The sequence below is a fragment of the Centrocercus urophasianus genome, unplaced genomic scaffold (genome assembly GCF_019232065.1).
Source record: "Centrocercus urophasianus isolate 14NV4802_14NV808 unplaced genomic scaffold, USGS_Curo_1.0 seq_23, whole genome shotgun sequence".
NCBI lineage: Eukaryota > Metazoa > Chordata > Aves > Galliformes > Phasianidae > Centrocercus > Centrocercus urophasianus.
The window spans coordinates 6,896,379-6,921,326 of record NW_024884789.1 but is presented as its reverse complement, the minus strand read 5'-3'; the positions used below and the strand labels follow the sequence as shown (position 1 = coordinate 6,921,326).

The following is a 24,948-nucleotide window of genomic DNA, read 5'->3' as shown; positions in this document are numbered from 1 at the left end:
CAAGGTTTAAGATCTCTGATTCACATGCTCAGGCATCTGTTTTATGAGTCCTGTGGACCTTAGCTTATGCCTCATTTTGGACCAACTGCCAAATTAAGATGAACTTAAAAAAAAAATCGTGAGCAGCAGATCTGACAATCCACTCTTCCTTTCCAAAGCAGCTTAAAAATAACAGCATTTCATTGTCGTCCTGAGGCAGTTTGCCACTTCTGAACAGAAGAGAGCTATGTGGAAAGCAGCCTGCTCACTGCTCACAGCAAGACAGCCATAGATTCTTAAATCCATGTTGAAAACACAGAGCTAGCTTGTCAGGACAGAGGGCTCAATGGACTGAAGAGCCTAAGCAGGTGCTCTCTGGAACTAGAGGGAATGGTTTAAGCAAAAGCAGCTAGACTTCTTTCAGCCACTTGAGGTAAAAATACTGCAGTTTCTTACAAGAGGAATGGGCCTCCCCACATCAAGGGAAGAGGCAGGTACCTCTACACAGATACATGCTGCTCTCAGTTCATGCTCACTTGCATCCCACAGGCTGCAACACTGAAGGATCAAACTTCTGGCAGCACTGAGGTCCTCAGACTGTCTGAGAAATGAAGACAGTGGTATCAACTGACTGTGCACTTTGTTAATCTTCCAATTGGATTCAAGACTGCAAACTGAGCAAACCACACAAAATAAAATTCCACCTTTTAATTCACGTGTACCTCAGATCTGTCCAGTGGGGATGCTACAGGAAGGTACATCCTAAGAGTTTGGATTCTACACTGTGCTATCCAAACACCGCTCCACTCTGCCTTCACCCCAAAAGCAAAGCCCTTGCTAGACATCAGCCTCAGATTTTAGCTAGCTCTGGAGCAGATGCTGAGCAAAGTTTGTTTACTTCAGTGAAAGAAAAAGCATCTGGATGAGCATCTCATCTGGGCTCAGGCACTTCCTTGTGAGCATTCTCACTTAGCAATTTTCCACAAGATGACAAATGCTGCATTGCTCTAGCTTCCTCTGGAAGAAGCTAGCAGTCAAAACACTACAGCATTTGACTGTCACAATTCGAAAGCATTTCAGAAACTTGGAGCTAAAATAACAGGTCAAGCCTGAAGTAAAGGCTCAAGCAAATCAAGTTTATGATACTTGTTCCCCCAAAACACACCAGGAATCCAGCAAAAGTTGAAAGGACAAAGGGTATTTGGATTAGAGACAGAGTAAAGTTTGCTCAAGGTCTTACTGGCACTATTCTTGGCAGAGTCACTTCTTAGTGATTTACTGACGTGCTCAAAGGAAGTGCTAGGCATTCCTTGCCCTCCCCAAGGCTTCAGAAGATTTAGAAAGGCATGTCTCCAGAGCTACACTGCAGAACAGCTCCTTAAGGTCTAAAGGAAAACTACACAAAGTGAAGAAAGTCTACCATCAGCTCCAGCAAACTGAGAAACTGAGACGAGGGCTCAGAATTCCAGACCAGCATTTGACATTAGACAGAGATAAGTTACATCACCATCTTACTCCAGGCAGAGCTGTAGCAGATCTATACCCTGGTGGTGATGTTAATCTCCCCTCCTCCTCTGACCCTTATTAACCATTTTAGTTAATTATTCAAGAATTCAGGCTCTAGCATTATAATTAGGTATCTGCTAGCATGATACTGCTGAAGGTTTCAGAGAACAGCCAGTAAATTTTGGAAATTACTCTGTCCTGGGAAGATCATATTTTTGGAAGGAAGCTCTCAACTTTTATCAAAAAAACCAAACAGCTGAATGAGATCAGGCTTGATTCTGGTAGACTCAAAGCAACTGCTAGCCTAGGACCTCATAACAAATCAAGGCTATTGGGACTTCTGAAATGTTTTCCCACTCAGGAGTGAATTAAATAGCTATAAAACACGCAACAAGGCATTAATGCCTATCTACCTGCTACATTCAGAGTTCCAAAGCACAAGATACCTTCAACAAATAAATAAAGAACCTAATGCCAGTCTACTATTCTCACAATTGAGTCCTGCCATAAGGTACCTATAGATGTCTGCAGTACAGAGGGCATGAGGGCTCAAAAGAACTCAGGAACAAGCAGATCAGGTCTCTGGCAAGAAGAGCATGTTTTACCAAGATCATGTTGCATGCTGCAGGGCAGTTATGAATAGCTGGAGTCACTCCTAGGCCATCTCAAAATATTTCATTCCTTAAAATTTACTGGCTAAGAAAGATTTCCTTATATGCAAAGTGAAAGTCCAAAAAAATAGTAGCTAAGCACTACCACTTCTGTAGCTTTACTGTCAAGCTGCAGATCCGTTGCATTCCTTGATATTTGTGTTACATTCAGGGAATAATCTGACCATGGCCTTTCTAGGATAGAAATGTACTTTCTGGATAGGCTGGTACACAGTCCTCATTAGTTTTCAAAGCCTCACAAATAACTTCTGTCCTCCAAGTCAAGTTTGTTCATATTCCACTAAACTGACATTTAAACATCCTCCAAACCATTTGAGCAGGCTGTCAGTAGCCACGAGAGCTTCTTAAGAAAGCTTTTCTTTCAAAAAACTGCCTCCTTGATTAGGAGTACGTGTTTAAGACCTAGGATGAGGAAGAAGGAAAAGTGAATCCCAGTACTAGTCCCCCTTCTTCCTCATAAGTTACATTCATTTCCTAAGAAACAGTACAAAATGATTAGCCTAATTTAGCTATGGTAGCCTGATTAAGACCTAGAAATTGCACAAGCTTGAAAGTCACCAGCTGTGATGAAGTACTTACCATATGTGAACATTCGTGGAGAAGTGAGCTCAATATTTGGTAAGGCCCCCAAGTGATTCAGGACAGCACATCTGTACCCATTTTTCTGTGCATAGTCAACAAAAGTGCGGATATACTGCTTCTCACTGTGGTTAGCAATCCCAGGGCAGATCACCATCGTGACATCCTCTGTGCACAGAAAGAGAGAAAAAGAGAAAAGTTAAGTAAATGTCACTGCATGCAAATTAAGAGGTTCAGAAGCTTTCCATTTCACAGCCATGGGAAACCACGTACCAGAAGAAAGCCAAAAATCCTATTATTCTGCCAAAAAGCCCACTATGGGAAAGAACAGTAGCAGCCCTAATGCTGCAGATGTGGAAAGAGTAATTCATGTTATAAGAGATGAACATTTTTCTAACTCTGGGGAAGGCTGCACAAACAGTTCTACAGAAACTTCCCGGAGACTGAGTGAAAATCCTTCCCTTTGAAGAAAGCTGTTTTGGACATCACACATGCTCTGCCTTCTGGCAGCCCACTGCAACTGTTAAGTGCACAGAAGCTCGAGAGCCTGCTGCTTGTCCACACTTCCAGAGTTCAGTGCAACTCTGACACTCAAAAGGAAGCTCTGCTAGGCACAGAAATTCTGACTGTCCCACATCAGGCATCTTCTGCTTCATTGCTACACGATCCCTGATCTGCCAACACCGTTCATCCCTTTAACAAGAGATCATTTCATCAGCTAAGAAAGTCTCTACTGTAATTCAAGTGAGCACAGCAAATTACAGGATTAGCATATGCACTTCCAATTAGCTATCATACTCTGCACTGCTGTACAAAGCTCTAACTTGTAGTTCTACCCACTGTGGATTTTTGCCTCATTAGGAATGCACTGTTCGGATTGTCTTTAGTGATAAGGATAACAGAAACTGTTACAGTGATTACATATCACAAAGACCTCAACTCTGACCATGCTAAGAACTTGACCTGAAGGCAAACTGGGAATCTTGGGCTTATCATAAAATCAGCTACTGCAGAAATTTAGTTTGCACTACTGAAGTCACAGCAATTCAATTTTAAGTGTTGCTCCTACCACTACTGAGTTTCAACTCTGACATTCACTCTGAATATACATGCATAACGCAGAGGAAAACACCAGGATTCTCTTCTTTTTCTGTAATTCTCTTAAGGCTCCTCCATACCGTACGTGGTTTGTTTTCATACAGATCCTGAAACACCTACTGTCAACAAAAACTACCCAGAATCTGCTTGTAAGGGGGAGATAAAAGCCTAAGTTCTTTTCCATACACACCAAGCTATGAAGAATGCTATGCTGCTATTCTCTGTTCTATGATCCTACAGTCTTGGCAGGCAAAGGGCACTCTGAACACAAAAGTTACCACCAGCTCACTGGCAGCATCACTCGTGAGAGAGAGGTTATGGAGCATTTATTCTGCCCCTTAACCCCCAGCCCTTGTCACACAAAGTCAATTTAATCTAGCAGGTTCTCCCCTGCTGTGTGAGACACAGATACACAGCAAGGCAGCCTCAGCCTCCGCACATTGGCTAGCACTGCGCAGCAGCCCCTTCCCATCACCAAGATGAACATCTAACCTTCCTGAAAATCACGTAGCAGTGCTCTCATCTGCTTCCTCCCCACTGCCAGAGCACAGAATTGAGGTTAGCAGCTAAATGCAGCCAGCAGCTGTGTGACTGACCTCCAATGCAGTGCTCAGACTGCGGCTCAAAGAGATCAAAGGTTGCTGTTGCTCCATCTGGCATCGTGAGGTACTTGCGATGTCCGTACGGATGCGGTGATCTCACTCTCCCCATCTTTCCATAAAGGGCTGTCTGGATATGCCCACTCTTCCCCCAGATCAAGGGTGGAATGTACCTGAAAGAGGCAACAATTTAATTGCATATCCTGCTGTGCTAACGAGCCTTCCAGAACAGATAAACAATCCCATAACAAAACTCCCCCTCAGTACCAAATATAGTAACAAATTGTGTTTTTGCTATGGCTGAACTGGCAGCACTGATCTTTGCAGCCCTACCAGTGACGAGACTGATAGGCTTCTAATGCTGAGCTATCAGCACCAGAAGAAGAGGCCAAAAACCCAGACATTCCTCCACATGGAAACATTACATGCACGAATGCTCCTTGCAGACTACACAGCGGCCTTGCGTCCTTGTGAGGCTGGAACAGCATGTTGCCAGCCAACCAAACTGACCTTCAAAACTTGTCAAGTGTCATAAATCTGCTTTAATTGAAACACTGAGGCCTGCTGGGTTGAGCCACACTGACTTGTGTAAGCACTTCAACACATAAAGCTGGTGGCAGAAACACAGGATTCATTGCAAGGTCTAGAAGACTAAAACCACAAGACTCGCTCCAGTTGCAACAATTTTGTGCTGAAATGCTTTTCTCAGTTAGGTAAGGAGCAAGGTACAAGGAAATTGTGCCTCAAGTAGGGCTTCGTAATAAAGCAGGAACAGTTTCAAAAGGACCTCTAAGAGAATTTGCTAACCCAGCTCCCCTGGATAAAACTCTCTTTCAACATAAGGGGGGCATTCTACCAACCGTGTTTATCAAGGACACATTAAAGCTCCGTGATGGAGCAGAATGCCTTTTTCCTTCTGGCTTAGCGGCCCTTCAAAAAGACCTGGGTATAAACTGCTGTTAGCTGAAAGGGGTTAAAGGGGTAAAATGTGTTTAACCACAAGCAGAGCTGCCAGTGGTTTAACCAGAGGTACTGCTAACCAAGTGTTGGTGATGCAGTCACCTGGCCACTCTGCAAAGGAGAGACTGAGCAAATGCCTTGAAAAAGGGATTTACATCAGCTCTTGAGAGCAAAGCATGAATGATTCATTGTTTAGGAGAACAGCAGCCCCAGGGAGCAAGCTCCAATTAAGGAGTCTCTGCTGCACAGAGCAGAGGATCCAGAACAAGCTTGAGAGCTGCCTGCACCACTGTGGATACCAAGAGATCAGTAACTCCCTTCCTCTTTTTAAGCAAAGGCTTCCTTCACGTTCTCCCTCCTATTGCTTGAGATCATATGAAGCAAAGATGCTGTTCTTTCGTGCTTTGCCCTGCTCTCATAAAACTAGGCAGCTTTTAGGCTCATCCGATTTACTGCTTAAGCCCATAACCCATTAGAGTGTGACTGGACAGAAGCTCTGCTTTATGCTCTGACACTGCTCACAGCTGGACCTGCTTTCTCACAGCAGCTCTTACACCTCATATCTGCAATCCTGTGTCCCTTTTACATACCTCTTAAATAACAAAACAACACTCTGTATAAAAGCTCTCGCAGCTTGTTTAGCAAAACAAGAATTGAGTTCTAGCAGAAGGATGCTCATTCTATCCCATCATCCAGGAAGGACATTTTTTATAGCCAAAGTAACACAGTATGGCTCATTGCAGCTTCACTTTTTGCAAGTGCAATTCCCAAGCAGACCCAAAACAGATTTCCACAGAAGTAGATATAACTTCAAAAAGTAAAAAAAAAAAAAAAAAAAAAAAAAGCCTATAGCCTTGTAAATTGCTCCCCCCTCCATTGCATTCCATCACTCACCTATAAAGCTTTGCAAATAATCTACACAAGAGCAGCATTATCCATCTTTATCAGCCAAGCATATCCATACCGAGAGTACACACTGCAGCTGGGTGCTTGCCAGGAACAGCCTGTAGTGCAGATTCCAGCAACAGAGTGGACTGTACAACTTATTCTCCTTCATGCAGATGCAGAGAAATCAGTGGATTGTCTCATGATGCAGAGGGTTATGATAGACATGCATAGGGTTGGTGTGATGGGACAGTCAGTATAAACAAGGCTGAACAAGAAGGGCTACAGATGGCTCTGCCCAAGGCACACATTGCTCACTGCAGAGGTTTGGAACAGATTCTGCAGCCATTCTGAAAGGTGGAGGAAACACAGTTCTTCCAGTGCAGCAGAAATCAGCTGCCCTCAGTCATTCACTCACAACCAGTTCAGAAGCCATATCCCATCTTAGATGGTGCTTGACTGACTTCGTTAAGAAGTCCTTTGTGAACAGATTTTGTTGGCAGCATATTTTTTTTTTTTTGTGGATGAGAGAGGAGAGTTGTCAAATACAGCCCATAATAAGATATTGCAGCTCTTCCAGAAGAGACTCAGGCATCAGTGTGGTTTCATGGGTCACATCCTAGCACTGGAAAGCTTTGGTGACTTTCTGCAGAGCTGCTAGAAGGGAAATTAGAAGTGTTCAAGACATCAACACAACTACTGGAACTTAAATCTAGACAAATGACTTCAAAAGAATTGTTTTTCAACAGCATGCTACCTACCACAGCCTGCTTCCTCAGGTCACAGCTTGTCACACAGGGGGAAAAAGCAATGAGGCTGCCTTCTTATAACCTGACTATAAGATTTCTGAAGCTCTGATATTCAATAAGTCAATCCTCTGTGCACTTTTTACACAAACAGCACAGGCAGTTTCACTCTTGTCTACCCTCAAGGGAAGGTCTGAAAACAAGGCAGGAATACCACTGGCTCCACTTATAATGATGAACAGAGGCTGCCTATGGGTTGCACATTTCCATCCAACAGCATGCAGCCCTATGGAAAGGGTGCATTCACTGCTTGGTGCTTTCGGAGCACACATCAGTGTCTCAAAGCATCCTATGGACAAGGAAGAAAAACACTCAGCTTATCTTTTAACTCCCGTGCAGTTGTTTCAGCGCCACACTGCCTGCAGCAAAGATGTGTGAGCATTAGTCACTGCACATGTAACTACGCTCTTCTAGGTGAATATTCAAAGGCAAAATCCAGCATGAGCAATGTGCATAGACAGTGCTCTGATGCAGAGATTTGTTACTCCCACTTAGTCTTACTTAAGGATGTTAAGTATGTTTATGCTGATTGCACTTAAGAGAAAGCAGTTAAAACAGAAATATGTGCAAGTGGTAGGGCAACAGCCTGTTATTTCACTTGTCTTTTCTTTCACTCTTGCCCACTGACCTTTATGCTATAGACTTGCAGCAAGATAAGTAATCTAAAAGTCCCTGCAGGAGGGCTCCAGGAGACTGAAGAGCACAAGACCTCAATGGGGAGGGGGGTGAAGGGGAAGGAAGAGGAGGGAAAAATTTGCCCAGATTGCATAAATCCTGATAAATCCTGTGTAGCCAGTGAAAACTAACCCATGTTAAAGCTCACCTGAACAGACTGCTGCAAAAGCTGACAGCTAGTACCATGACTAAAAATATTGGACTTATTACCAAGACGAGCTGCTAATCTGACCTAGTACAGAACCCATGAAGTCTAGATAGTGGCAGAGGGATGTCTGTATCAGTGTGTTCCAGTAAAAGCTGTTCTCAGCTGGTGGACAAGTTGGCAAGGCACCCTTAAAATCTGTAGCAGCATCAGGCATATGATCTGTCTGAGACTATTTTTGGTGACCATCTATTTTGGCAGTAGATAAATCTGCTTTTTCAAGTCCCTGTGTGAGTGGCTTTCTGTCTGCAGCTTTCAATGAACGCAAGCCTACAAGAATTTCTAAAACCAAGTACTGAGCCCTGCAGTGCAAGACTGCATGGGACCGAAGGACAAGATACATCTTCTATCCACAGTTTATGCAGACTCTCAGCTTGCTTTTCTAAGTTCATACACAGAAGAGAACAGAAAAAACTCTTCAATCACAGCAGCTCACAATACCACACTGGTAGGAAAGAAAACACTAGTTAGAAATTATTCAAGCAACTCTACCCTTTGAAAGTACAGGTTAGATAAGCTAATGTTTATTTCAGTCGTTATACAAAAACCAGTTCCATATTCAGTCCAGCTGACGAGGCCAATACTCCTCATGGCAAACAGCTGAAAAAAAGATGCTCCTATGAAACAATCACCCTGCAGGCAGAAGAGCATGTGCTCAGGCTTTTTTCCTATGGCTTACCTTAGGCAAACAAGCTCAACAGCATGTGACACATGGAAACTTGAGCTAGATACCATGCTGACTGCACTGTTAAAGGCAAGTGACTCAAGGAGCATCCAAGCCTCATCCTTTAGATTTTAATGCAAATGCTATCATGACTGCTAAATTTAACCATGTATTTCAAACAAGGGCCTCTCACTCAAAAGCAGGTGGCTCCCCTCAATCACTGGTAATTAGCAGGAAAAGTGTTCAAGGACATGACAGACTTCCTCAGCTTCTCTCTAATGCGTGCTACAAGCCAAAGTGGCTTTGTTAAAACACCATGCTTGTAGAGATTATCCCAGGATAGCAAGTTTCACTGTGTGATTCAGTGTGCATTCCTCAGCATGCTGTGTTCCAGCAAAGCTGTTCACAAACGTGAGGATCCAGGCTCAGGCTGTGTGTCCACAGGCAGCTGATCTGAGTGATCTTCCTACTTTGATTTGGTGAGCTGCAACAGGTATCAGGTACTCTAAGAAAAGACAAGCATTTAATGCAATTCATTAAGGTTCTCAATAGCTATGAATTTTAGGAAGGGGATTTCAGTAACTGGAATCTGTAGCAGAATGTAGATGGGAGAACAGGTCTGGGGTTGCCAGTTGCTTGTTATGGAAACTGATTCTAGCAAACTCTGTATTCATCATGTCACGTGCCTTAGCTGGCCAAATGAAGTTACCCAGTTACATAAACACGCTTCACAAATGCCAGCTTTTTTAGCTCCAAGTGCTTCATTTTAGCTGTAAAACCCACCCCCACATCTTGATAGGTGACAGCCCACAGCAGCCTCCGAGAGCAAGAGACAACCTTAGGTGTTTCAAGAATCTCCACCTAGCATTTTAAGATTAAAACCAATTCCAATGTGCATCTAGATTAAGTTTTAGTGACCATCAGAGCAGATTATGATTTTAGAGCACGTACATTTCCCAGTCTACAGAATTTAGGAAAGCAGCAGCTGCATAAGCAGCTCAAACAAAGCACAAAACCAGAGCTATTTTTATTAGCAAGCATCAGCATTCAGATCCTCAAAGAACTGAAGCAGAAGTTCAGCAACAAGCTTATTTCTGGAGTATTACTTCATTTCAATTGTGGAGATTAACACTTTAAACATCAACTCTTGCATCAGCTTTGATGTACACTGGATACCAAGGGCAAGAAAGTCTGTGATCTGTGCACATCAGGAGAACTGCCTCCTGCATTACAACAGGGGTTTGGCTGTTTTGTTTTTTTTTTCCTCTTGGCAGACCTGTCTGGAAGAATTTAAAGGATGCTTTACAAACCACACCTTGCTTGAACCTTGTCTCCAACACTAGGGAAAGCAATTAATTTACAATCAAGAAATCTAATTGAAGAGTCTGGAGGGTTCACAGTCTTCTCCCTCAATATGTAGAAAGCAACTTTTTCCTGCACCAGCTCAGCTAGACTCTTCAGTGTGATGGAATACACAGCAAATACCTGCAAGCCTGATTCTAAAATGGTGTTGGGAATTCCATGTCCCCATAGTCTCTAAAAAAGAAATTAACATAAGTGGAGTAGAATTGTTTGCATCGTACAGTAACTGTATAAAGCCTACCTAAAGGTACAGCTGTCCTCAGTTAAGCTACCTCCCCCCCAGTCTAGAGAGCTTTTATTTAGGAAGGAGCACAACATGGTCCTCCTTTGGTGACTACAAGATGCACTTTAGTCAAAACAGGGAATGGGTATTACAGCATATCATCCTTGCTGATGAGAGCTACAGAATGCCAGATTGCTTCCACAGCAGAACACTCAGCAAGGACTCAGTCCCCACAAGGCTACTTTTCTCCCTAAGGAGAATGCTTCAATTAACCTGCAGGGAGCTGCTGCCCTTCTCTGCCTCTCAGCATGTTCACCTGTGAGAGCTCCAGCAGGAACTCTGTTCTCAGTTTATTACTCTCCAGGAAGTGCTTCACCCAGGGTAGAGCACTAAGGAGCTGACAGAAATCAAATATAGTTGGCTATAGGATGGAGGAACAGAACAAAGCCCAAAGCCAGCTTTTCTAACTGCTTCCCTCCTTGCACCTACAGAAGAGCAAGGACAGTCCAAAAGAATATTCTGGTATCAAGTTGCCTGCTTATCTAGTACAGATTACTGTGCAAACAATGGGCAAGAAAACCCTGCCGTGGATCTTTAACAGCATTTACTAACAGGCCTGACAGTCCTTTGCTCCAGACTCTGAGGAGCTTGCCTGCATTAAGGATGTGTGCAGGAAGCAATTCTCTTCCATAAGGATGATACCTGTGCCATAACTCTACAGGAATAGTGTACACAAATAGTGTACACAAAACTTGATAGAAGAACTGGGTGCAGCAAAAAAAACCCTCTATCACAGCACAGAAGACACAGGCCAAATTTGTCTTCACAAGTCAGAGGAGCCCATGCTACATTTCTACAGGACTAAGAGATGGCAGACTTTCTGCAGTGATTTGAAAGGCTGGAACAGGAGACAGCCAGTGGACAGGCCTGAATGCTTGAGGGTACAAATAACTGAACCAATATCAAAGAGGTTTCAAGCAAGAAGCAGAACAAGTCTGATCATGCTACTTCACTATGCTATTTCACTGGGCAGGGGTTGAGAAAGCAAAACAGAGAGATGAAACTTCCTTCCGATGTGGGCAGAAACAGCCCTCTGTTCACAAGATATGTAGAAAGCTTCCAGCAGTTTAGAGAATTGTAAGAAGCAGTATTAGCATCTGCAAGTGCAAGGTACCTGGCTCACAGCCATCTCAGGCTCAGTTTTACTATCCAAAGCTCTTAAATTATTCACCCACCACCACTTGGCTTACTGAATGATGCTGTTTACAGTTTATTCAGCAAGTCCAGAGGTAAGGATAGTGCCATAAAGGAAAAATAAAATCAAGGAGAAAAGTGTTTTTCAATTATTTTTCAATACCTGCACGTACAGAACAGCCTTGCCTGTCTCTGCTTTCTCCCTGCCACCCAGTTTTAAATACCCTTTGAGCATAAGGGCAGTGAACAGACCACGTCTAAAAGCCAGTTTCCAGCTGTACAGAAGAATCAGTGGGGGATCTTACAGCAAACCAAGCACTGATGTAACAGGAGGATTGCTGGGCTACTTACTTTGCTTTTATGGTAGAATTTGAAAAGAGCTGCTTAATCAGCTTTCCTAACACTCTGAATAATTAGCAAGTAATCAAAGTCTTGCAAGATTTTTCAGTGGAGTACAGCACAAGCTGCTTCCACATAGTTTTCCTAATTAGCCCTACAAACTATTTCATGCATAATTGCAAGAATTTAAATACATTTGTTCCCCACTAGTTTCCAGGTGACTTCCATGCATATAAACAGGCCCTCTTTGATATTTTTGATCTTTGCATTAAAAAAAAAAAAAAAAAAGGCAATAACCTCAACGGAACAGCAAATCACAAACAATCTTAAGCTGAGTTGTCCCTTTCAAGCACCAACAGCACGATATTCCCCTCTATCTGAACACAGCTATGCAGATAAGACTGAACAACTACTTTACTGACTTTTTTTTTCCTCCCCAAGGGGTTTTTCTGTGGTACAAATCCTTCTGGCAACATTCTGCCCAAGAATGAGGTACTGGAAATCACGGCTGCAGCTTTCAGAGAAGTCAGCAAGTGTGAGCTCTGAGTTTATCCACTGAAAGCAGACTGAGATTGCACACTATTAACACAACGCTGGGGTTCTGCAAGAACCTTTTCTTGCCTGTAACTAATACACACCAGATGTACCACAAGTTTTAGACATGTTCTGCATTTTCACTCCCTCAGGAGCACTTTGTTCTCCAACTGTGTGGAAATCCAAAGCATGTTTCTAATATGATATTGCTTAGCTTGTGCAGTGAGGACAGTGCTGAAACTGAAGTGACAAAGACTCTGAATTACTTTAAAATAAGCACATTCCCCTAAGTTTCCAAGATTACTCTGATATTAATATACCTTCAAGATTGGTAATCAGCACAGCTTCATGCCTGTGCTTTCAGTGACTAAAGACATGCCAGCTTGGAGTGTCAACATCTAGATGACAAGTGTCCAAAATACACGTAAGAAGGTTCTGGTAACTTGATCTTTTCTAGGGAAGTAACTACTTTACAGTTAGGGCACTAGAAATAATCGATATTCAATTTCAATGTTCAGCTTCAACAGACATACGTTGCTTCCAAATTCAGAGTGCATTAGGGAAACCCCCTTGGGCTCATATTTAAGAGATAATGATTTGCTCTAAGAGTTTACAAACCCTATGGCCTAAGATCTTATGCCTTATGCTACCAAGGCACCTAACAGCACTGCTAAAAGCCTCTCAGCTCTCCTACAATGACTGGCATTAAGTCAGCTTGACTTTGGAGATCTAAAAGGAAGGTCCATCAGGCAGCACTCCGTGCTTATTGCGTGTTTAAGGCTTTTAAATAGGACTGGAAAGACTGACTGTAGAAAAGATACTGTAACCAAAGTACTTGACCCTCCCCTCCAGAGCCTCATGGAGTTGTAGCAAATGCTTGATATTTTGGTGAAGGAGGGCCAGCTGCACTGATTCTGGAGGTCCCAGAACTGGAGGTCAAGGATCAGTATGCTCAAATACACAGTTGATACAAGCTCTCATTAACAGTAATTTTCTTAGAGCAGTCCATTATGTCATCACTTTACTAAACTGGTTATGATGATGAGCTTTACACAGTAATAGATTTCAATAGTCTTCAATCAACTTAATACACTTCACATAAAAGTGGGCACTTTAAAACTAAGAGCCATCCCTGCATTCATTGTAAGTGCATGGACACACAGTGAAAATGTTTCCTGCCCACGAGCTGTGACAGATATCCTTCCTATGGAGAGGAGTGGAGAGGAATGGAGAGTGAGTGAACAGGAGCAAGAGATGACTGCAACCATCCCTCACCTGCTTCCACAGGCAGTGCGTGCTGTACAGTGCAGTACCAGCATGCAGACTCCATACAGAAGGCACAGATGCTTTTCCACACATCCACAGAAAGCCCTTGTGCAGCAAGGCTTGCTCTTACCCCAGCAACCTTGTATGCTACCAACAATGAAGTGTTGAACTTATGACGTACATTTCCTCCAGATAATTCCTTAGCCAGGTTATTAGCCACTCATTGGCACCAGGTTTACGAAATACAGTAGGCAGAAGGATGGTGCAGTGCAGCTCTTCACAAGTCAATGTGGACAAAAGATCCTACTTACTCTTTGGTCAACAGCGGGCAGGATTTGAGCAGAAAGCGGGACAAAGCAGAGTCCTGGTAGATGAGTTCAGGGGGGGCAGTGGGGCTTTTTAAATTCAAGCAGCGAACGATAACATAGAGAACAGCAGCGACTGCAGCGAGCTTCACCCCATCAAACACTGCCGGCAGCTCAGGGGTTTCCAACATCACACTCATGTTGAACCTGGAGATAAAATGCCATATTAAAGCCTTCAACCATGGATATGAATATCAATTGCCACAGCACATACAAAACTGTACTAGATACCTTCATGAGTCACTTAACAGTACTGCTGAAATCCTCGTTTATCAGCTCGGACTGCTTCTAAGATGAAAGGAAGACTGTTTTGTACTGCTCCAAACACCCTGACCACAAGGAACAGATATTGGACGATGAGTTGGGAAGGAGATTTGTTCCTATCAGGGCTGCACTAGAACTGTAACAGCATCCCAGGTGTCAAACCTTGCAGCCAGTCCGTGCTTTTGGGTTCTCAGCCAAGACTACCTAACTCAAACAGAAGCTGAGTGAAAAAGTCAGGTTATAAAGGAATATCAGCAGTGTGGATATTTCTTCTAAGACGTTCAAGTCTTGATAAGGAGAACTTGGGAGAACTACTGTGGTTAGTTTCTTAGCCTAAACTCTGCAGCCCTATGCAAATATTGCTGCTAACTCCTGGGTGTGTTTAGAGTGATTATTTCATGTGCCACTGAGTTCAGAGTCTCTTTTAATTTGCTGTTGTTTCACAGCTAAAGGAGGACTAGCTTAAAATCTATCCCTTTGAGAGCTTCAGAGTAAAGGAAGTGGAGGAAAGGACGGGAGGGAGAATTAAAAATAAAAAAAGCAATACAACAATACCCTTCCAGTTTGAAAACAAGTTCTTGAACCCATCTAGCTGCTTTTGAACACCTGGTTCAAATAACTGGATGAGGTTATTACAGAGAGATTTCATCCATACTCTTCCATTGGTCTTCCCTCAGCCACACAGGTAACCCCAGAAAGGTACTGATAAGTGAAGCCTTACTAATGTCACTTCTCTTCAAACCAGGAGCAATAGCCAGTCCTCAGCAGAATCTTCTCTTCTGGATCCACGTGCCAAGCAACCCTACAAAAGGGGGGAAAACAAGCTGATCAGGAACAGAGAGGCTTCATCTCCCTGTTACAAGGGAAAACCACAAAAGTTTCAAGCAGTCCCTTCACAGACATATCAACTGATTTCACTCTGAGCCACTTCAACCCTGACCCCCTTGCACTGCAAACCTCTCTTACCTTTGGAGCTGCCAGTCTCTGCCTACTAATCTATCTGCACACTAATCCATCTGCAGCACAGGAATGTCTTCATGAGAAGGGACAGACAAAACAGTAATGAAAACTAATGCAGCTCCAGAAGAAAGCTGGACTGCAACCTTCCAGACAGAGGTGACACTCCTCCCAGTTACAACAGCTACCCAAACTTCTCCACACTGACAAGACTAGAACTAACAAGGTACTGAAGTGCAAAGCCAGACTGAAAAGTTTCCTGCTTCCTTTACACAGCCTCTTACGGACTGAAGTTTGTAAACAGTTTCTGCCTGCTCACACACTGCATTCTGAGAAGTTCTCCATACAACACTTCAACAAGAAGGTGAGAAGCACCAGCAGGCTGAGATACAGCCACCTAATTAACACTGCAGCACACACACCAAAGCTTGTCACAGCAGTGTGATAGTACTAATAGAAGAGAGAGCTTTCAGCCTCTAAGAGCACAAGCAGTACGTACAATTAGAGCTGGATTCCTTACAGGCACAATAAGCTGATATGGAAATGGAGCTTCCAAGAAACAGCTCCAGCACTGTCTGCTCCTTCTGATTTGGAAGATATGCCAACAAGACAGGCCGTACTGAAGCCTTGCTCGTCTTCCTCTCAGGAGGACAAAGCTTCAGAAGTACTTTCTGTACTCAGTGCAGCTACACCAAAATCAGTGGAGGAAATTGGAATTGGAGGAAAACAAGTCTGATATGAGCTTTGATCATCAGCAGCTTGGAGAGCCACAAGTGTCTGGTATCCGTGCTGCGAGAGGACATAAGGTGAAGAAAATAAAGATATTTAATACTGGACAACTCTAAAGCTTTGGTTTCCCAGTCCCAAGCTTTGTAGGAGAGGATGGAGAAGAGTAGGCTATTAAGAATCACATTTCTGATAACTGGAATATTACACTGGTATCACTTGTTGCAATGAGGAGTCCAAGCGCAGTGCCCAGCTGTTGCACATTACCTGGCTTCCACGCTCAGGCCTTCACCAACACTACAGCCAAGTGAGCAGGAAACTACAGCAAACCACAGCGATGATGATGGCTTCATGGCCAACAGCAGGAGAGAACTGTGCTCCTGAGCAGCGCCTGCCAGGGGACGAGCACAGCTTCCTCAGCTACAGCTGAGGGAAATTCTGCTGGCATCTTCACTGCTTCCTTTAGAGAAGTAACAGAGGAATGTTACCTATGACCTTCCTGCCACCTGGACCTTCAGCCAGTTTGCTGTTTACAGCTCTTACATCACCAGTGAATTTGTTAAAAATAAAACTGGGCAAGATTAGTCATCAGCATTTTGTACCAGTGACTCAATGCAACTCATCCAACTAGCCTGCACCGTTCTGAGAGCCCTCTCTCCCACAGTCTTTGGATTACAAACACATCTTATGTAGTACTGCTATAACCAGTTTTTGCCTGTTGCTACCTTAAAAAGTGTACTGGCTTGGAGTTGCCTAGAGGAAAATTAGCAAGTTGTTTGTAAGAGGACAGTGCTGCCTACCAAGAGTCTATAATCAAAATCACTGATTATTTCTTAGGTAGATGCAGACACCTCAAATATGGGCTAAAGGTTCATGTGTTCAGGACCTTTACCTGCAGGCTCAGACCTGAGTATTTGTGCAAGCAACTGAGATGGCATTGCTGCTGCTGCACAGCAGTCTGCAGCAACCAACTTACACAACAAATCTACTCTAAGAAGGCAACATTGCTAAGCCCAGTGCCCAGGGCCAGGCTGCAGCACTTCCAGCATCTCTCTGGGTCTAAGCCCTGGGCAGATCCATCTCTGCCAGGGCAGATGTGCAGGAGCTGAGCCAGAGCACTCAGCTCTAAAATCACAAGGGTTTAGCTTACCAAAATGGATTTGAGAGCTCTCTGCCTCTAATCACACACATCAAACGTCTCTATTTATGAGCAGAGATGAGGTCACCTTGCTTCTCTTTCGTTAAACCCTTTTTGCGTTGACCCAATGAACTTGTCAGGTTATGAAAAACTATGGATAAGCACAGCGTTGAGAGAGGCAAATTTTGATCCTGCATCTCCTCAAAACGGGCCAGCACTAACATGAACAAACAGATATTTGGCCTTTCTATATACAGAACACAGGACTCGCTTTTAGCAAGCCATTATCAAAGCACAATGAGTGCATCGCTAGAAGCAATCAAACCTGCCTCCTCATCCATCACGGGGCTTGAGATCAACACGGAGAAGTACCAGGGAGCTGAAGCTCTTGGGGCCAAGGACATCATTTTTGAAGAAACTGAAGTGCACAATTCCTTTTCTTTTTTTTATAAATCACTTACGTGACAGCCCTAATGAGCTACAGTTTCTCCAATCAATATTCTGAAGTCCTGTTTGCAACTGCAGACTAACTGTAAAAATCAATCACTGCAAAGCAAGCGCTGGGTTGGTGAAGCCTTGTCATTTGCCCTTTCAGCATAGAATGAAAAGCTGGAAATCTATCAGGAGATAATTATTTCAGCACTTCTGTTAACAGAATGCATCTCCTGTGCATATATAATGAGGAAAAAATTAGCCACGTATTTCTTTGCAGGTAGGGACGAAAGCACCCCAGAAGGCAGTAGAGCTGCAGCCAATTCCTCACGTATGAATGGTGCCACGTATTGGGAAAGTCATCACCAGCATATTTCATCATACAGTAAGTGATGACTGACAGCAAATCAGACTTACACCCCATGGTGTTCCTGGTGTGAGCAGACTTTAAGCACAGAAGTCGCTTCCTCCCCATGACTCAAGGAGGCACAGGCAGGATTTGGGCGCTGCCAACCATTACAGCTCCTCCACCCATGCCAAAGCTGCATCAGCCCTGCTTCTGCAAAGCCAACAAGGGCACTGATGGAAGCCGCTCGCATAGGGACCTTCCCTCACGCCTTCTTATGAGTAACTGAAAAGCTGGAGGACTCATTTCAACAAAGCATTGGTAACACTTGGGGCTGAAGTGAAGGCGCAGCTGCATGGAAGCCTTTGCAGACCCAAGAATGGGCAGCCTCTGCAAAAGGGCTATACAGGAAGTTCTTTTATGCTCAGATACAGTTACTGAAAAATCTTGAAGGAATTCAGTTTCCAGGAAGGAAGTTTGATACAAAATCTTCCCAAATACCCTCTTAACCATTTGTGCTCAAGCTCGCTAGTGCTTTCAGAGCTCAGCTGAGAGCAAATACTGAAGAATTCCCAGAAAAGATTAAAAGCATTGAAAAACTCCCTTTCCTACCCCTTCAAAATTTCTACAAAGAACTGCAATGCCCTCTTTTTTTTCCACTACAGTTCAGAAGTTTCAGACTAATTTCACTTGGTTTCAGCATCTTGCACATGGAAGAAGATTCTGAAAGCAAGTCTACGAGACAAGAGAAATGAAACCCAGTTGTGCCTAGGTCAGGTCAGAAGTAAGGGCTGTTTTTTATCCTTTTTTGAAGAGAGAAGGGGAAGGCTGCGTTGCTGAAGTGAGTTCTTTAGGGAAAGTTTCCAGGAAAGTCTTTAATAGCAGTCAAAGCCAATGCCTCTCCCAAAAGATTCACCATAAAACCAGAAGTTATGGGCCTGCTGCTACCACACAGGGTATTTAGACCTGTAATATGGGGAATATTAATAAGGAAAGGGTGGGAACTTGAGGCACTACAGCGTTCTGGAATAATGCTAAGCTCTATGGCAGTGTTTCATTAAAAACTCATTCCAAAAAGCATAGAGGAGTGTGTCACAGCGTGCCTTCCTTTCAGCCAATGGTTTAAAGCAGAGAAAGATGGTTAGAAACCAACCTGATGAAAATGTAAGTAACAATATATGCCCCTATACATCTGGGAAAGCCCTTGAAGCAGTGCCTCTTGACAAGTAAAAGGTGCCAGGTCTTCTCTAGAAAGGGTAAGGTTTGGTAAAGTGCTGGAAGACAGCTGGAGGGCAAAGCAGCTACCTGAGTACACAGGGATTTAAGAGGAACTATGAAAAAGCTTCAAGCTTCATTGACAACCCAGTATCCTGTCTTCTACCAAACACTTTTGATATAATATATCTATTTTCCAGTAAAAAGTGTTAAGCCTAGACTGCTACTTCCAGATCTCCAAAGGAATACATGGATACAAATACATTAGGGCCACAGTACCAGCCTCATCATTTCAGGAACACCACAGAACCTATTATCTTCAGTGGTAGCTTTAATGAGAGCATATCAGGAACATGCTGAGATCATCTGGACACGCTCCTCAGCACTTGTGGCCATTTAAAAGAGGCAACTGAATTTCAGACCTCCGAGCACAGAGGGATTAATTAAGAGTCAGCCGAGCACTTTGAGCACTTAGACTTTCAGGAGATGTGACCAAGAAAGGCAAAGTGCAGTCCTCACCAGAGACATCATGCACCTATCAAAGCCCAATGCAGTTCTGACATCAGACATGTGACAGATTTGTTATCTCCAAACAAACAGGGCATGCTGACACGTACTTTTGCAGGGACGCTTACTGGAACAGTATCTGGACAGCACACAAGTGCTCAGTGCAAATCCCTCTGCCTTGTGCCAAAGGCAGCACCCAGGCCAGGATTTGGCTGGCTGGTGAGCACACAAAGCAGCAGGTAGTGTTTACAGCACCATCTGACAAGAATTTGTTGGCTGGCGTCTTCACTGGAAATTGACCTTTCCACCAGATACAATTCTTGGCTCATGCACAGTAGCTGGAGGTGCTGTGAGGCCACAGGGACAAAGTTCATTACACGAGGCAGCATTGGCGCAGCCAGAAAGACAGGTGTCTAACTGCAGCTTTTTTTTTGCCCTTTTGACTTGGAGAAGTCAAACACATTCAGAGCAGAAGCCAAGCACCTCAGACGGCAGGGCATACATGCCAAGGCAGCTAGCTTGAGAAAATACCTGAAAATAATTCCATAGCCCACAGGGCTAAAGACTCCTCATGTCTTTCACTTCCCCACAAAGGTTAATCTACAGTCAAATGAGCCTCAAATTTCACTTCCTACCAAATGACAGAACTGCTTTTGTTTCTTCACAACATCATTTCAACGTATCAGAATGGTTCTGCTGTATAACAGGCAGCTTTTGCATCTTAAGTAAGGAGAAAGATGGCATATACTGGAGCTACACAAACTAGCTGGATCTTGTCTGTCATGCATCGAAAAACACCATATTAGCTTTTGTTACACACACCTGGTATACAAGGTTACACTAACACAAGGCCATTAAAGCTCTGATGACTCCATAGAAATCAATTAATTGCATCTTATCTTATCAGAAAGGCTTATGTTCTTTAAGCAAACATAATTCATCAGTTACTGAAGAGACTTAGGACTCTGACACACCCTAACTGCTGCGTCATGGAACTACGAAGCAGAGCTCTTTGTAGAAGCTTTGAGGGGAAAAAATACTGGTTAACATCTTCCTGCAGTCTTAGAGCACGAGCAAGTGCCAATAACCTAGCACACAGCCTTGTGTCAGTGGGCAGCATTAAGCTGGGGTGAAGGCCAAGTTGCAGAGAACCTCAAAATCCCCACTCAGAGTGGAATACTATGAGTACCAAGCCACAAACAGTTAAGTGAGCTAATATGAACTGCATTACAGATTGAAAAGCACCAGAAGAATCTGCTTTATTCCTTCCCTGCATTTTGAAAGACAGCATCACACTGTCAAAGCCTCATTTGTCCTCAGGCTTGATCCCTCCACCCCCATGCTGTCAGAGCTCAGAAGAGCGGCCTGAAATCCAAGCAGATCTCAGCTGCTGCACGAACAGCAGTCTGGATGCACAGCAGGGAAGCACCATCCATTGAGCGAAGAGGAACCAGACCAACCCTGAATTAAATGGCCAGAAAACACCAATACCTGAACATTAACAGAAGCTGAGGTGCCACTTCAAAATGAAGTCTTCAAAAACTTATTTTCCCCCAGCTGAGCAGCTCTGCTCCACTGCTGTACAGAAGATGCGCAGAGCCATTCACCCTGCAACTGCCCATGGCAGAAGGAAGGCTGATGCTCAAAAAGTTTGATTCACATAATTGCATTCAGAAACCATGGGTCAGGATAGCACAGAACACAGGGAGACAGCACCTGACCAACACCTACCTACCCCCACTCAGGTTTTATTTGAATGCTGAATACAGCAAGCAGAGGTTTTGAATTGTCAGAGCAGTTGCCAGCAACTTAAAGCTGGGAGAGCTTAACTGCCCTCTGTCCTGTTGAGTGTGAATGGGAGTTAGGGATATTACAACCACCGGTCTTTGGAATTTCTCTTCAGCACTTGCAAGGCTGCTCACTTTGTGCATCTGCTTTCCCTGATACGTCCAACCAACACATCACAGAACAGGGTCTTTCAGTTTAGGAACAATCAGACTTGAATGCTCTTGGTGCAATTTTTCTGCAAACTGCGCTGTGCTGAAAAGGCATACCTGGAAGATCACAGAATCACACAGAATCACAGAATTGTAGGGGTTGGAAGGGACCTCCAGACATCATCGAGTCCAACCCCCCTGCCAAAGCAGGTTCCCTACAGCAGGTCGCACAGGCAGGCATCCAGGCAGGTCTTGAACATCTCCAGAGAAGGAGACTCCACCACCTCCCTGGGCAGCCTGTTCCAGTGCTCCGTCACCTCACTGTAAAGAAGTTCTTGCGCATGTTTGTGCGGAACTTCCTATGCTGCAGTAAGATGTAAATAAGTTCAAAAGCTAGGACAGAAGTAGGGTAAGTTGTGAACAGTGAAGCCTGCAGTAGCATCCAGTCACTCATTACTGCTGACCTTTTCTACAAGGAGCCCAGATTACACTACGCACTCAGCACTCAATTTTAATACCAAATACCCATACAGCAGAAGTTTCAGAAGGGGTTGGTAGCAGAGGAGCTCAGCCTGTACTGACAGAGGAAGCTGTCATTACTACTTATCCTGGACAGAACGAAGCTATGAGAATGAGAAACTCAAGTATTTGTCAGCAGCAAAGCAAATTTCCAGCGCTAGGTGCTTCCTGCAGAATCTGGAAATGCAGATGAAAAATGTGCTCTGTGTTGCAAAGTATGACACTTCTTCCACTGCTGTTACTGCTAACAGAGCACAGGCACAAAGATGCTTCAAGCACTTGGGTCATACAAAACGCTTTGTAAAGCACCTTGCTGCCCAATGCTGGCTGAGGAAGCTGCTACAGAGATTTTTTTTTATTATCAAGTCAGTTGATACAGATGGAGAAAAGACAAGCCTTTGGGCAAACAAGCCTTCCTAGAGATGAAAGAGCCTATGATCACTGCCTGGCTAGGTTAGCGTCATTCCCACCCACGTATTTTGGACAAGTGAGACTTTGTCTTCTCTAGAAGGACAGATTGCCCTTGCACATTGAAATGAACTGTTTGGTACTGAAGTCAATCAGCTGAGTTTGATTGGTTTGTTATTTAAACTGCTTATAAGCATAAGCTTCCAGAGCCAGTTAGGCTGAAGTGCAAACATTTGCTCGGAAGTTCATTTTCCATATATAGAAACAGCTGATCTACAGCACGCACCACCAATAGCTGCTAGGAGCTGTACTCCAATGCATCATAAACAAGACCTTCCACAGAAGCTCAACAAAAGTGAATGACTCCGACACTGCAGCAAAACTTCAAAGATTTCAGCCTTTGCTGGAAAGTTCACAGAATCAGTAGCAGAGCACCGGGAGTCACCAGCCATTTCCAGCACCAACGAGAAAACCTCGCTTGCCTTTCCCATGGTATTAGGCTACCTGGCCATTTCTAACATTCTAATGACAACATCAGCCTAGATTTGTTGCAAACAAGTGCATCAGGAAGGTGAAGCAGATCATTAAATGCTAAACTTCTAACTTACAACACAATCATAAGAAGGCAGAAATAGTCTGAACTTTCAACAATGCCAACTAAGCTATGAGTCTGTTTTGTACCTGCTAATTTTACCAAGCTTTCGTGCAGCTCTCCTGTACACTCAGCTAACATACACCACATGACAGTGCTTCTCTGATGCTTGATGTGCTTCCAAAGCCTGAACCACTATGATCTGCAGGCCCTAGGTAACATTGGCTGAAGCTGATGTCTGCATCACTCAATGGGAACCACAAGCACTAACGACCCCAGTCTTGCACACCCCCACTACAGACTTCACTGAATCCTGTTGTTTGTCAGCTTAACCCAAGTTCTGGCACTGCCAGAGCTAGCAGCATGAAGGAAGAAGAGATAGGAGGAAGACAGCAAGAAAGGTGAGTAACAGCACCACATCAGCACCCAAAATAAGTTCATTATCCAACGAGGTTAAGCTACAGAGAGGCAGAATCACTGCTGTTAAGCCACCATTTTCTACAGAACATAAAATCATATCTGTAAGCAGAGTTGTATCTTGGAAGATTTGGATAAACTCTCCATTTGCTTGTCACAGACAAATGATGTTATTCTGTCACCTTTCCCTGCCTACATCACAGAACAGTGTCCATTTCAGTGTGTTTCCAGTGACATTTAATAACGCAGCTTTATGGAACACTAAAAACTTAACCTGCTGTGAAGTGAAAACACAGCTTTTGCAAGATGAACAGAACAGATCCATTCTCAGCTTAACTTCTTCAAAAAGAGTTCCACAAGATGGAAAGTGTTACACTCAACCTCTGGAGGTCAGAAAGGGAAGATATTTCACCCCTCAAAAAGGCAGAACGTGGCAATCCTCCATCAGCCTCATCCGCTATCTAGGTAATTCACTGAGGAACGCTGAGGAGCTGCCAGAGCAAAAGCTTAAAAAATGACTGTTCTTAAGGATGAGACAGGAGAGCAGAAGGACCCAAACGTTACCTTTTAGCTCCTCGAAATCCCTCCTGTTCTTGCTGCTGTCTCTGGGTCTAAAATAAAGGATGGATGGATGAGGAAAGGCTGCGTGCACTGCTATAAGGAGGGCACAGATCACTTATTCAGGCTGCTCTCGTGAGCACCCAAGAAAGAGGCTGAAGGAGATGAGCCGAGAAGAGACCAACAGCCACCCAACACGACGTCAAGCACAGAACGGCCCACCTGGGCACAGGAAGCAATAATAAATAAATAGCCACCGCAGGAGGAAATGATACCTCCAAAAGTCAGACGTGAGGAACGCAAATGGCCCGAGGCTGCGATCGATGGGCAGCACATCAGCAGCGATCACCGCGCGCCAACGCGAACAGCGCCAGCAGCGTGATAGCCACCGATAAACGGCACCGCAGCGCTGCGCTGGCTACTACAAGGCACGCTGCCCGCTACCGCAGGAGGTGGCGGCGATGTGGGAGCACGATGCGATCTGTAGGGAGCAGATGGGAATCGCTGGAAATTACCGCCTGAGCGACCGCGCAGCGACAATAAGAGGAAGCTGTTCGAGGAGGGGAACTCAAACACAGAATGAAACCCATCCCCCACAGCCTCTCCGAACGCGAACGGGCGAGCGCGCCACAGGGCGAATAAAGCAAAGCACCGCGGGAGCCGAGCCGACCCGGCCGCCTTCGCCCGAGGACGGGACCCCGCCGCCAACCCCTCACCTGCAGGCCCGGCCGCCGCCACCGCTCCCGCCCGTCTGCGGCGGCCCGCTACCCGCGGCCCCTTAGCAACCTCCCTCACCCTCCGATTGGCCCCATCGTCACACCGCTCGCGCTCCACCCCGCGCGGCGACTGGCTTGAGGGGAAGGTAGAGGGCACGGCTGCTCCTGTGCCATTGGGTGGTGGCGGCGCGGCTGTGTGGGGACGTGCGGTTTCATTGACTGAACAGCCTGTCAGTCGGGAGGCGGGCGGTGATTGGCGTGTGCGGAGGGGTGGGGCGGGGCTGTCGGTGGCTGTGGGGAGCCGCG

The 24,948-nt window shown here is 44.6% G+C and overlaps 1 protein-coding gene across 3 annotated transcripts in view; it reads right to left on the bottom strand.

Moving 5' to 3' along the window:
• ABHD2 (abhydrolase domain containing 2, acylglycerol lipase) overlaps positions 1–24,727 on the bottom strand; it is a 39,671-nt gene extending 14,944 nt beyond the window's left edge. The window contains exons 1-6 of one of the 3 annotated variants that reach the window (XM_042824432.1): positions 24,643–24,658; positions 23,933–23,979; positions 14,896–14,976; positions 13,857–14,057; positions 4,430–4,605; positions 2,736–2,903 (exon numbers count right to left, since the gene is read on the bottom strand). In XM_042824432.1, the coding sequence (XP_042680366.1) occupies positions 2,736–2,903; positions 4,430–4,605; positions 13,857–14,050 (538 nt within the window). In that variant the 5' untranslated portion in view covers positions 14,051–14,057; positions 14,896–14,976; positions 23,933–23,979; positions 24,643–24,658. Of the gene's footprint in view, positions 1–2,735; positions 2,904–4,429; positions 4,606–13,856; positions 14,058–14,895; positions 14,977–16,124; positions 16,217–23,932; positions 23,980–24,642 lie in introns of those variants that run through there. The other 2 variants (XM_042824430.1, XM_042824433.1) reach the window with 2 other exon arrangements.
• Positions 24,728–24,948: the final 221 nt, after the last annotated feature.